The 14,195-nt window shown below is 37.3% G+C and overlaps 1 protein-coding gene across 5 annotated transcripts in view; it reads right to left on the bottom strand.

The window, feature by feature from the left end:
- LOC145694441 (uncharacterized) overlaps positions 1-14,195 on the bottom strand; it is a 102,253-nt gene that overhangs the window by 22,542 nt on the left and 65,516 nt on the right. For all 5 annotated transcript variants that reach the window (XM_081770678.1, XM_081770681.1, XM_081770679.1 and 2 more), the window contains one exon: positions 1,425-2,135. In XM_081770678.1, the coding sequence (XP_081626804.1) occupies positions 1,425-2,135 (711 nt within the window). The remainder of the gene's footprint in view (positions 1-1,424; positions 2,136-14,195) is intronic.

The raw sequence follows: 14,195 nt of genomic DNA, 5'->3' as shown, positions 1-14,195 counted from the left end.
CCTGCAACTTTGACCAAACGTTATTTAGATGTTTTAAGCGTGCACGTATTTCTTCTATATTGCCTTCATTTGGATCAAAGGCCTGAACAAAAGTGTTTATTCTTGTTAACTGGCCTCTGTATGCAGATCTTTGCCTTAAAAGACGCTGGTGTGATTCACTCATGATTAAATGCTACGCAGAAATATGAAGAATAAAAAACTACTGACCTGATGATGATGTTTTTCTTTTTTCTTTTCTTTTTACCTATGAAATATACTCCAGAAGCGTGGTCCTGGTACAACAGCTGTTCGCCTACACAAAAAACGTGATAATTGTCCAACGTACGTGATAGCACCAGATATAGGCCGACACAAACACATTTCTCTTCACAACAGCACAGAACAATTCTCAGAAATCTTCGCACTCATCCGGCCCGGAGGACCGAATGTACAATATGAATGTATGTATTTGTTTTTTCACTAAAGTACAATAACAATGCTAAAAACGATGTTCATACTAGTGGACTGTAAGGCTTGATTCGTACACCACATGAATGCAACCCAATATAAATTCACTGTATTTAATGATTACAACTTTAGTTTGCACACAAAAATAATACACGAGAATAAACATATTCACAAGGTCTTTAGTTGTAAATGATTGTAGTTCGATGGCTTACTGTTTGTGTTATATTGTATGATGTTCGACCATAATATATGGTCCACCAAACTGAATGTTCTTGCTGCCACCACACTCACTCTTCACCCAACAATAGAAAAGCGTTAAGCAACTTGAACACTGTTGCCAGCTAAAGGCACACTCACTGTAAAACACACAAATAATCCCAAACACAGATTTTTAAAAAATCGTGACTCAAAAGCTAAACTTCGTGACTTTTTGTTGAGTTTCATGACCCTTTTCTCATTTCGTGACTTTCGTGACCAATAGACACCCTGCATTGTAAGTAGCCTACGATCTTAACTCGTAACTCGTCACAACCAAACGACTGAATGACAAATTGGCAGCACAGCTCAGGTCATTCATTTCTTTTCCTTAAGCAAAGGGAGTGTTTCCTCCATTAGAGGATGGCGGGGGTGGAGCCGAAGTATGTTTCGCATATTTTCTGAGGGCACATCTGAAATAAACAGGCTCTAATACTAGGAATTCTGTGATTCTAGCATTTGAAATCTGAATGTAATTATGTATTTACACAAAAGAGTATGGTAAAAGAAAATGGAATTCTTTCATGGATTCCGTGATACGCATTTCAGTGATTTCTCATGACTACTTTCTTTACTACAATTACTTGCAAGTAGGTACACATTACCATCCTATCCAATACTTGGATACGTGCCAACGAAAAAAAAAAATATTTTCTACGCACCTAACCACACAAAACATAGTTTGGATCTATATTAAAAATTAAAAACTGAGACCAACGTACCTTACAGTTTTCAAGAATCGTGTGAATCTTCTGAAGGGCTTCTCGCAATTCAGTTTCTTCAGCGTAAGTGAATCCTAAACACGCCTGCACACCGACAGTCCTAAATGTCTTCTTTTCTTCGTGTGCAGCGAAGGGAATGCGAGGAGGTGAACCTTTCTCTCTCGGAGCATTTGAGAGAAGATTTAAGGCTACATCTTTCACTGGTTCATTTACTTCTTTATCATCTTGACAGTGTTTCAAGGCAGGTACATGTTCTGAGGCGGAATATGCATCACTGGAACCATAATTTACGGAAAAAATACTAGTAAATCGCCTAGATCTAAACCTGGTAGGGATTAGCGGTGATTGTCCAATTCGGGTATCCCTGACATTTGCGAGAGGATTAATGCTCTGTCTTCTAAAAAGATCTAATCTAAGTTCAGGTTCACTTGCACTGGGTACAATATTTTCTGTTTTCTTAGGACGCCGTCTCTTCAAGAACTCACAGTGATACTCAGGTTCAGGTGGAGTACTGAGAACAATTTTCTTTTGTCGAATTGGTGGTTGTGCCTTTTCAATTTTCACATTAGTAGACGGTTCTTCCTCAGTGTTAACCTCCTTTGCTGGTTCAAGTTTTGCAGTTGTTTGATCACAGGCTTTTTCACTCACGTTACTGCGCTCAATATGTAAAGCAAAATTATTGCCCAACTTATTCTCAACTTCATTCATATCCTGAAAATAATAATAATATTATATATATATATATATATATATATATATATATATATATATATATATATATATATATATATATATATATATATATATATATACACAGGGGTTGGACAAAAAATCTAAAATGTTTGCAAAAGTGTGAAAATCATACCTAGTATGGTGTGGGGCCTCCTTTTGCGTCCAAAACAGCTTGGATCCGACGTGGAATGGACGTATACAGCTCCTAAATCGTGGTGCGTGGAATTTTGTACCATGGTTCCTCCAAAACATGCTCCAGTTCCTTGAGGGATGCTGGTGGAGGGTAATGAGACCGAACACGCCTTTCTAACTCAGACCACAATGGCTCAATGATGTTCAGATCTGGTGATTGTGGGACCCAGGGGAGGTGTGATAGCTCCTGGTCATGCTCCTCAAACCATGATTTCACCGATTTTGCAGCGTGACAAATCATCTTGGTAGATGCCATCACCATCAGGGAAAAATATTTGGGCCACGGTGATGGAATCTGGTCCCCCAAAATGGCCTCATACGCCTTAGCATTCATCATTCCATGCAGGGCTATGATGGGACCTGCAGAAAACCACGATATCAGTAGTAATGGCATGACTTGAGGAAACTTTTTGGCCCCTGGGTCCCTGCCTCAGGACCTATGGTCCTTGGCCCAGGGTCAATGACCTAGGGGTACATAGGACCACCCCCTCTAAATTTTGGCAGGGGTACCATGGCCCACCCCCTAAATTTTGGCAAGGGTACATAGGACCACCCCCTTAAATTTTGGAAATTGCCAAATCTAAAAATTGGGTGTGGTAGCCTAGGACCACAGTATGTACCTCTATCAGTATTGGGTGTCTATGTCGTTCCCTTTCATGGGTAAAAAATTGCCAAAAAATCAAATTTCGGGGGTTTTTGACCTAATTTATCCCCTTTGATGAGGTATTATTACCCTATATGGTTATATGGACGTATACAGGGGTTCATTACCTATCATAAGACATGGGTATATTAATGCACCCCTTGAAAAATTTGGGAGGGGTACCTTGGCCCACCCCTTAAATTTTGGAAATTGCCCAATTTAAACATTTGGTATTATAGTACAGGACCCTAATATGTATTATGATAAATTTGGGTGGTCCACCTCGTTCCCTTTTAGGGGTACAAAATTGCCAAAAAATATAAACGTAAGCAATACGTTGTACCACGTGTTTGGTTTTTGGTCCATTTTATCCCCCTTTGATGAGGTCCTATTACCTTATATAGTTATATGGTCATGTATAGGGGTCCATTACCTATCATAAGACATGGGTACATTGGTGCACCCCGGGAGGAGTACCTTGGCCCATCCCTTAAATTTTGGAAATTGCCCAATTTAAACATTTGGTATTATAGTACAGGACCTCAATATGTATCATGATAAATTTGGATGGTCCACATCGTCCCCTTTTAGGGGTACAAAATTGCCAAAAATATAAATGTAAGAAATATGTTGTACCACGTATTTGGTTTTTTGGTCCATTTTATCCCCTTGGATGAGATCCTATTACCTTATATGATTACAAGGATCTATTTCCTATCATAAGACATGGGTATATTGTTGCACCCTTCTTAAAATTTGGCAAGGGGTACACTGAAATTGTCCAATTTAAGCATAGTACATGACTTCAATATGTTTCGGTGGTCCTATTGCCAATTTTTTTTTAGTACAACCACGTGTTTGGTTATTGACTCAATGAATCCTATTTGATAAGGTATGGACGGGTATCCCCTTTCAATTTGGTATAACCCCTCGGGTGTAGTACGGTCACGTGATCGATGATTTGGTTTTGATGCGCGACGAGGTCCCTGGTCAATGTTCTCTAGGAATTAGGTGGAAACTTTGCCCAGGGTTCTCGTCTTATATCGCACAGTTCTTTAGGAGAATCTGATAACGTTGTATGTGGAATGGACAATAAAAACACATAAATAACCATAAATTGTATTTTATTCATTTTTCTGGTTTCTTCTTTTTCTTTCTTATTGACAACGTTTGTATATTGAGCTGGGTTTCTTCATTAGACCGCCTCTTCTTCTTGATTGTGATGATTTGTTTCCATGTTTTGCAGCATAGCACCCGTTTGCAAAGCTTCGTATTGTGAATTCTGTAAAAAGAACAAGGAAAAAGATGATTAGTATAGCAATAGATGATGATTAAACAAATACACTTGCAATGATAAATATGATAAAATTACCTGGAAGGTATATTGCAGCAGTCTACGATCATTAACCGTGGGTACTGTTGTGAACAAATATTGAATTTCACGCAGAGATTTTCCTTGAGCTTTACAGCACAAATAAAAATAAGCATAATAGCCACATACAGATGAACCAAGACTTTGCATTTGGCTATTATTATATTTATAGTACATACAATGAAGTTTTAAGAATGCAACATGTTGTGGTACATAAGGAGGAAGGCCATAGCTGTCAAAATATTCTCCAACACCGCGATTATCAATATAAATTGCAATCCAATGACTTCCTACTTTTGTGGATGGATCTGTATTTACAATGATTGCCAGAGGAAGAGAAATCCGTGAGGGCAACTCATCGCTTGCAAATACCCCGGTAAATTGATTTCTGAATAATGGACTACCGTTTAAAGCACTAGCTAATTGTAATGTGTTCAACATCGTGAATGGAAATGATACATAACGTATACGTACCTTGTAATTTAAAAGTCCAGGATAATGTTGCGCTGGTGGTCGATCTCTAGGAGTGAGGAAAACTCCCCATACACAATACAGTTTGCAGTGCTGCTAATTTCTCTTGGAAATGAACTTCCAATCGGATGGCTCCATGTCGTTGTAAATTCCAATAGTGACAATCTCCAGCAGAAGAATCGGGAGTTAGGTCAAATACAAACAGTGTATATCCATTCTTGTAGTCGGCTCTTGAAATTGTATTTCCAGTATTGGTAAAATGTATGCCAGAGCCTGAGAACAATGTGTGGTACGATGAAATGTAGAGATTTTCTTCAAAGTTGGGTTGCAATGGTTTTGAAGGTACAGCTTTTCCATCCACGTACAATGTAAAGAAATTAATGTTTAGATGTTGAAATTCAAATGGATTGCTGGTAATAGTTCCACTGGATGCTTCATTCGATGTAAATCCTACAATAATACGATTTGGCAATGTTCCCATAAACAGGTTATCAATAGTTTTGGATTGTATATCCTTCGGGATGGTAAATGATTTCATTTGAACCCTTGTCAGAGGATACTTTGCCGGTGTAGATTGTAAAATTTTATTGTGTGCCAATTTGACACTAGGGCTAATGTTGACTTTTTTCACCTGCAACGATGCATCTAGAATATTGATTTTTGCATTGACACCACTTTCACCGGCCATGAGACAAAAGTTTGGCTTTGCAGGAATAAGTTTCACACGTAATTCCACTCCATGAATTAAAAATTTATCTTGATTAAAAATGTCACAATGAAGATGTCCAATCATATCGAATTTCATACTTTGTTTTGTCAGTTCATAGCGTTGTTGAAATCCTTTGTTCTCCCTGGTGGTTGCGTTCATATGACCAGCCGTATCTTGAAACCACATTGCTGTTTGTAAATGTGTATTTTTAGCTCCATCACTATAATTGAGCAGTTTTTCCAGGTACGAACGATATGGATGATTATGTGACGGAAATGAAATCAGTTTATTGTTCAAGTAGATTTGTACTTCACTAAACATAGCATTTAGAAAATCATTGACAGGTGCAATTATTGCTTTATCCGTTTCGGTGAAGGGGGAACCATCTGGTTTCACAATTTGTGCTTGGATGTACAATAAGGTTTGTGGCAAATCAATATATTCATCACTGCTACCACTCACTACAAATTCTATTGGTGAATTTTCAGCTATTGAACTAATTGGTTTGTAGCCAATAATACGATTGTCCAGAACACTGGTTTGCGTGGGTAATGTTGAAAAAATGTCCAATTCACTTTTTACACATTCACAGGATTGATGATGTAAGAAAGCCATCGTTGAATTAATCAAAAATATCTGGTGACGATGCCAATGATCTCTTCTTCTTCTTATGTGATAATTTACGTCTCTTCGTAGGATTGATGGTGTTGTTGATCGTTGGAAGGTCAACCTCAAACTGAGAGCAGTCATCCCATTTTCGTTTATGATATCCACTTCCCAGCATAGTTTTCAACTTATTTTTAGCTTTTTCTTGTAAATTTGATTTTGCCTCTTGCATCCGTTGATGAAACGATTCTTCCAGCGGTTGATTCGAGATCACAACATCATTAATCATATTGGCACCTGATTTTAATAATTCTTTTCCCACAGTTTTAGCTCCTTGCTTCACAAGTGGTAACACTGAACGAAATAAGCCACCAAGGAAACTTCCAATGCCATGTCCTGCTTGATAGGGACTTCCCACATAGACGTTGCCGATACCGGATAACGCTTGTTTTTGGTAGTATTGCAAATACGGATCAGTCATGACGACGACGACGGAAATGTAGTTTTGTACACACCGTTCCAAAGGTGAATGGCATAGGATGACCTGTACTGTCCCTTATATCGATTTGTATTTGCTCAAAATTCATTTTTTCCACCGGAACATAATGTGCAGGATTAAAGATTTGTACTGCATGACTTCCAAAAGTATGATTCACAGGATCCATGTTGACAATTCGTAGCAAGGGTACCATTGTATCTCCAACAATGACAGATTCAATAATGTCACAATAGACGTACATTTGTGATGGTAAACCTAATCGTACATCCGGTGTATATTGTCCCTTTTGCATATCTTTTAAATCACTTTTTGGTTCAAATCCAAGCATTAAACTAACACTTGGTGAGGTTTGTACAGAAGTATGGATTTCCTTATTGGGATGTCTTATGAGGCATATATTATTAGTTGCATCATGAGATATAAATAAATTGGTTTCTTTATGATGTATATTAATTGCATGAATAAGATCCCGTATATTGTTATAATAGCGAACAGGGATCGTTACAACCTTCCACGCTTCCTGATCATTACTACTTGATGATTTGTAATATATTTTATTGTTTTCACTGTTAATGTTCAGCAAAGAATGTGGATAATGAATCTCTACAATTGCCACATCCCATTTCTGGCGAAACTCTACACGTCGTTGTAATTTCGTAATATATGAAGTCAATGTATTTTCTGGAAAATAATCCATGGAACTATTACTGGGAAGTGTAACGTAAAAATCTTGATCAGGTTCCATTCTTCTTCTTCTTCAATGAAGTTGCAGGGATCCACGAATTGAATGAGGAAGGATATCCTTTCCACTGGACGAGATACTCCTTTCTGCGACCTTTTGTTCTTCTACGTAATATTTTATCGATGAGGAACGTCGAAGGGAGCGGCACTGGTTGTAATTCTTCTCTGTAGAAAACACCATCGATGAGTTGATGATTTAAATCCTCTAGTCGATACACTGGTGGGTTTCTTGGTACAATGGCTTTTACTCTGAATATTTCCCAAGTCCAGTTCTCGAGGTAACCCTTGTCAAAGATACGTTTTGTTTTACTTATACGAACAGTATCACCAACAGATAAATCCGTATCTTGTTTTGAACGTTGTAGCTTTTTGTCGTACAAGTTATGCCACACCTCCAGTAAATTGTCCTGAGAAACGTTTGCAGGTGCCATTTTAATACTGGAATGCCGACTTTCATTGTATGCTTTTACAAGTAAAGGCAATACTTTCATGTAATTGTATGTTTGATATTTGGTAAAGTATTTCCACATACGATGTTTCAATGTCTGATTAAATCTTTCTGCGATGCTGGCTTTAATATCTGGATCCTTTGTTGTAACATGTTGCACGTTGTGTTTCCTGAAAAACTTTTGTACTGTCTTGTTGGTAAATTCAGTTCCTTGATCACTACGTAGCACAATTGGTTTCCTTTCCTGGAAAATCATTTCAAATGCATTCACTATATCCTTGGCACTTTTTGATTTTAGTGGTACAGCCCACCCGTACCGACTAAACACATCAATCACTGTAAGAATATAGCGGTAATTGTCATTATAGTTTTGAAGTGATTGTAAATCATTTAAATCACATTCCCATTGATCATCAATATTGTTGACAAGATAAAAATCTCTACGGAAACGACGACGTACAGGACGATGTAACGTGTAGGTAGGTTGTTTGTTTAACCAAAGTTTTATTTTGGCTAGAGGTATAGATTTTCCTGTGGCTTGCCATAATTTCTTTGCAGTAGAAAACGATGCAGGGTGTGCTGGATTGTAATAAATGGAATTCAACTTTTTGTTCATGGTTTGTACGTTGACCATTGTGGAATGATACGTTTTCTTTTTGGTCGGACTTCTAAAACATCATCATCATCATCATCATCTTCTTCTTCTTCTTCTTCTTCTCCGGAAGAAAATAATTCAGGTGCCGGTTTTGGTGGTGCAGATCCTTCAGATGCTGTTGTACTATTATGCTTGACAATATAGTTTAATCTTCGTGGATTACCAATCAATTCTTGAGGTGTGTTTGACGATGCAAGGTAGTTGCAAAACAATTCCCAGCCTTGAGGATTAGAATGTTTCCTCGGTCGAGTCACATCACACATTAAATCTACAATATTGGATCCATGTAGTTTATTGTCGTTGATGTACACTGTTCCTTTATGATCCCACATAATTGCGTCATCTTGTTTTAAACGACGGAATAGTAGTTCGGCTTTCTTACGATACATTTGTGGTATTGCGGCTAAAATTTCTTGTTTCGTGCTATCGTCAACATTCGGAACGTCACCATCAGGTTTCATTGATGTAATTGTAAGAGGTATTGGTTCTTCTTGTTTACGTATCACATAAAGATATTTCTGAAATATTCTATTGTACTCATTCCATTTTTCTTCATCACTTGGATACGATGTATTCAATATAGATTGCATTTCACGATCGAAATTAGATTCTCGATTTTCACTCACACGGGATGATGATGCATGCATTCGTTGAAGCATTTCTGGTGGCACTAAAACCATCTTCTTGCTATGTTCCATGATGATTATTGTTTAAACAAAATACTGGATAACACACTTCCTACAATAGGTGCAAGTAATGCAGGTAAGAATCCTCCTTGTTGTACGGCTAAATGTTTCTTCTTTTTATCCAATGATTTTGTATTGTCTACGAGATAGCGGAGCGTGTTCTTGTAACGCTTTAATCTTGACTTCTGCGCACTTGTCAGTGGAACATTGCCTTTTAAGACATTATAACAACATTCACAAATACTATGAATTAATGAAGCGTCTGCATTGGCAATAATAGCTTTACGCAATCTTGGTTTAGCTTTGTGCAGAGCACGTAGCAAATCAGCGTGTTTCACTGTAGGAGACATCGTGACAGACTAAGTCATTCTTTTCACATGCACAATAATTTAAACATGTTTTGTTGGTACGTAAACATAATGATGCAAATCGTCGGGAAAAATATTTGTACGAAATCGCATTTCATCGGGTGTATCTTGTTTAAGATCCATCAGTAAATAGCCATGTGGATTTCTTGTTGCGTCTGCATAACTTTCTTGTAGAAACAGTGGATGCTCAGGCATGATTTGATAACTCATATGCTTGATTTGTGACTTGTCACGTGGATTTTTAAACAACACCAAATACGAACAATTTAAACTCATATTTCTATTTGCTTTACTTTGATGAAATACATTTTGTGTTATAAAAATCACACTAATATTTCGATGATGTGATCCTTTTGTGAACATATCAACAATATCACTATTCACTTCTCGCATATGGTCATCAATAATAATCAAATGTGGTCCATCTTGAGGCTGAAAATCTTTCATTCGTGGAAGTCCTTCGTGAAATTCTACTGGAACCGGCATTGTTGCATACACATCTTGCCATTCTGCATAATACCAGTATATCTTACGAAATTTTGCATTGATCATGGTTGGGAGATGTGACAGTAATCGCTTCACAAAATACGTTTTTCCACACCCACTAGGCCCTGCGAGAATACAGGTAAATGGATGTTTCCACTGTGTATCCATGATGAACACTAACACCTTGTTTCAAAAATGATGCGTATTTAAAGCGAGTACAAATTTTTTTTTCTTGTTTTAGTTTGTAAATTCTTGCACTCACTGGTGTGAAAAGGAAAAATCCGCTCATCTGTTTATTGAATAGTTGAAAACCGTTTATTTGTTAATCGAATAGTTGAAAACCGTTTATTTGTTAATCGAATAGTTAAAAACCGGATAAAGTTTAACGGTTAACCGTGAAAGTTGATCATTGTTTGATTTAAATTCTAATTGAAAATTTTTCGTTTGAAATTTGTTTTGAAATTTTCGTTTCAAAAATTTTGTTTGAAAATTTTTTGTTTCAAAATTTTTTCGTTTCAAAAAAATATTGCTTCAAACTTTTTTTGTTTTCAAAATTCTTTAGTTTGAAAAAAAATTTTTCGTTTCAAAATTTTTGGTTGAAAATTTTTTCGTTTGAAAATTTTTGTTTGAAAACTTTGTTTGAAATTTTTTTTGTTTGAAAATTTTTGAAAATTTTTCGTTTCAAATTTTTGTTTTGAAAATTTTTTAGTTTCAAGATTTTCGTTTAAAAGTTTTCGTTTCAATTTTTGTTTTGAAAAACTTTGGTTTGATTTTTTTTTAGTTTGAAAGTTGACAAAAAAAAATTAAATGCCATGAATCTTTCCTATCAAAGTTTCCACCTAATTCCTAGAGAACATTGACCAGGGACCTCGTCGCGCATCAAAACCAAATCATCGATCACGTGACCGTACTACACCCGAGGGGTTATACCAAATTGAAAGGGGATACCCGTTCATACCTTATCAAATAGGATTCATTGAGTCAATAACCAAACACGTGGTTGTACTAAAAAAAAATTGGCAATAGGACCACCGAAACATATTGAAGTCATGTACTATGCTTAAATTGGACAATTTCAGTGTACCCCTTGCCAAATTTTAAGAAGGGTGCAACAATATACCCATGTCTTATGATAGGAAATAGATCCTTGTAATCATATAAGGTAATAGGATCTCATCCAAGGGGATAAAATGGACCAAAAAACCAAATACGTGGTACAACATATTTCTTACATTTATATTTTTGGCAATTTTGTACCCCTAAAAGGGGACGATGTGGACCATCCAAATTTATCATGATACATATTGAGGTCCTGTACTATAATACCAAATGTTTAAATTGGGCAATTTCCAAAATTTAAGGGATGGGCCAAGGTACTCCTCCCGGAGTGCACCAATGTACCCATGTCTTATGATAGGTAATGGACCCCTATACATGACCATATAACTATATAAGGTAATAGGACCTCATCAAAGGGGGATAAAATGGACCAAAAACCAAACACGTGGTACAACGTATTGCTTACGTTTATATTTTTTGGCAATTTTGTACCCCTAAAAGGGAACGAGGTGGACCACCCAAATTTATCATAATACATATTAGGGTCCTGTACTATAATACCAAATGTTTAAATTGGGCAATTTCCAAAATTTAAGGGGTGGGCCAAGGTACCCCTCCCAAATTTTTCAAGGGGTGCATTAATATACCCATGTCTTATGATAGGTAATGAACCCCTGTATACGTCCATATAACCATATAGGGTAATAATACCTCATCAAAGGGGATAAATTAGGTCAAAAACCCCCGAAATTTGATTTTTTGGCAATTTTTTACCCATGAAAGGGAACGACATAGACACCCAATACTGATAGAGGTACATACTGTGGTCCTAGGCTACCACACCCAATTTTTAGATTTGGCAATTTCCAAAATTTAAGGGGGGTGGTCCTATGTACCCTTGCCAAAATTTAGGGGGTGGGCCATGGTACCCCTGCCAAAATTTAGAGGGGGTGGTCCTATGTACCCCTAGGTCATTGACCCTGGGCCAAGGACCATGGGTCCTGAGGCAGGGACCCAGGGGCCAAAAAGTTTCCTCAAGTCATGCCATTACTACTATATCACTGCCCATACACTAACAGAACCACCCCCATGCTTTACAGTTGGGAGCAGACAGTCTGTATCATACTCCTGCGACGGTTTCTCCATACTAAACACGACCGGTTGTTGGAAACAAGGTGAAGGTCGATTCATCGGACCACATTACGTGTTTCCACTGCTCATGAGTCCACCCTTGTGGTCCTTGCACCACTGGATACGTTTCTTCGCATTTACTGCTGTGACAAGGGGTTTGGCGATAGCGGCCCTGCCATGAATTTTCATTTTATGAAGTTAAGGTCCCACTGCTTTTGATGAAACCGGGTTCTGTGGGCCGGAATTTTCAGACGTAATTTTCATTGCAGTGGTCTTCTTTTTAGCTGCTACAATCCGTTTTAATGCCCTGTGGTCCCTATCTGACAGGATTGTCTTACTGTTGTGCTTTGCAGACGTCGTTTGCCTATGAACTGTGTATGCCGTCATGACATTGGACACAGTGCCTTTCGATACCCCCACAATGTTCGCCACTGTTGCTACTGAAGCTCCAACCAGACGGGTACCAACGATCATGCCTCTTTGGAAGTCTGTCAGGACAGGATTTTACCGCACCACTTTCACACCACGGCACTCACAGGTGAACTGGTTACTGCTGACGGAAGAGGAAGGTTCACATGACACATTGAAAACAAAAACGATCGGAAACCACAACACGTGTTGTACAGTGGAGAGCCAAACTTACGTGTCCTGTATGAAGTGTTTTTAGATTTTTTGTCTACTCCTAATATATATAGGAGTAGTTCCGAATATATATATATATATATATATATATATATATATATATATAGTATTCGGAAACTACTACGAACTTTAGGAAATTATTTCTCACACAAACATTAAGAAAATAAAATATTTACATAAGAATGATTTCTTCAAAAATAAAAGAAATCGCGCTTTAAAAGTACAAGGTAATTCTGTCGGGAGCGTTTTCATATGGAATCAACTTATAATATATGAGATCCGCTCCTCATAGTTTTCCTTTTGGTCATGCTTAATTAGAATTTTCTTGAAAACATATATTGTAATTTTTAGTGTTATCAAATATAAATATTTTAAAATTTTATTTTCTACTATTTTAGTTATAATTACCAGTAAATAGATTTTCTATTTACATTTTATTATATATGCACACATTTATCTACATTATATTTCTCATACAGTAAAATTAAAAATTACTCTTAATTAAAAGTATATAAATATATACAGGATGTTTCAAAACAACACCGACAACGTTTGGGAGGTGATTCCTGACACCAAGATAATAAAAAAAGTATAGACCAACCTGGGTACAGAAATCCGTCATTTCGGGGTTATAGGCTGCCGAAAATATGAACTTTAAAGATCCATAGCTCCAATACTGTGGAATCTACCGTGGTCGGATCAAGACTTCACTCAGGGACTAGCATGTGCCCTATCAAAATATCCATGTTTCAAAATATCTTGCGTGGCAGCGCGGTGGCTCAGTGGTAGAGAGTTCACCTCCGGTGCTTGGGGTCCCTAGTTTGATCCCAGCTCGCGCCGTGTGTACTTTGTGGTGGACAAACACCGTGCTCGTGGGTTTTCTCCGAGTTCTCCCGTTTCCTTCCACTTTCTTCATTCCACCATTTTATTCATTTCTTATTATCACCGTCTCATTTAGCCTAACCGGCATACCCGTGGGACGGAAAACTTAAAGATTTCATTTCATTTCAAAATATCCTGCGGTACTTCCGCAACAATTTTTATAAAGGTAGTTGGTGAGTACTTCAAATTATATATCTGTAAGTAAACACCCTCTATAAAAATTGTTGCGTGAGTACCGTAGAATTATGAAACATGTGCCCTATTGAAAAATACATATTAGTTCCTAGGTGAAGTCTTGACCCAACTACGGTACGTCTCATAGTATTGGAGTTATGGACCTTTATTTATCTAATTTATTTATTTTTTCTTTTCGGCAGTCTATAACTCCGAAATGACGGACTTTTGTACCCAGGTTGGTTTATACTTTTTGTCTTATCTGGGTGTCAGGA

This window comes from Thermobia domestica, chromosome 9 (assembly GCF_964235325.1).
Source record: "Thermobia domestica chromosome 9, izTheDome1.hap1.1, whole genome shotgun sequence".
Classification (NCBI taxonomy): Eukaryota; Metazoa; Arthropoda; class Insecta; order Zygentoma; family Lepismatidae; genus Thermobia; species Thermobia domestica.
Note: the sequence above shows the minus strand (reverse complement) of the source record. Positions and strands in the feature narration are given on the sequence as shown.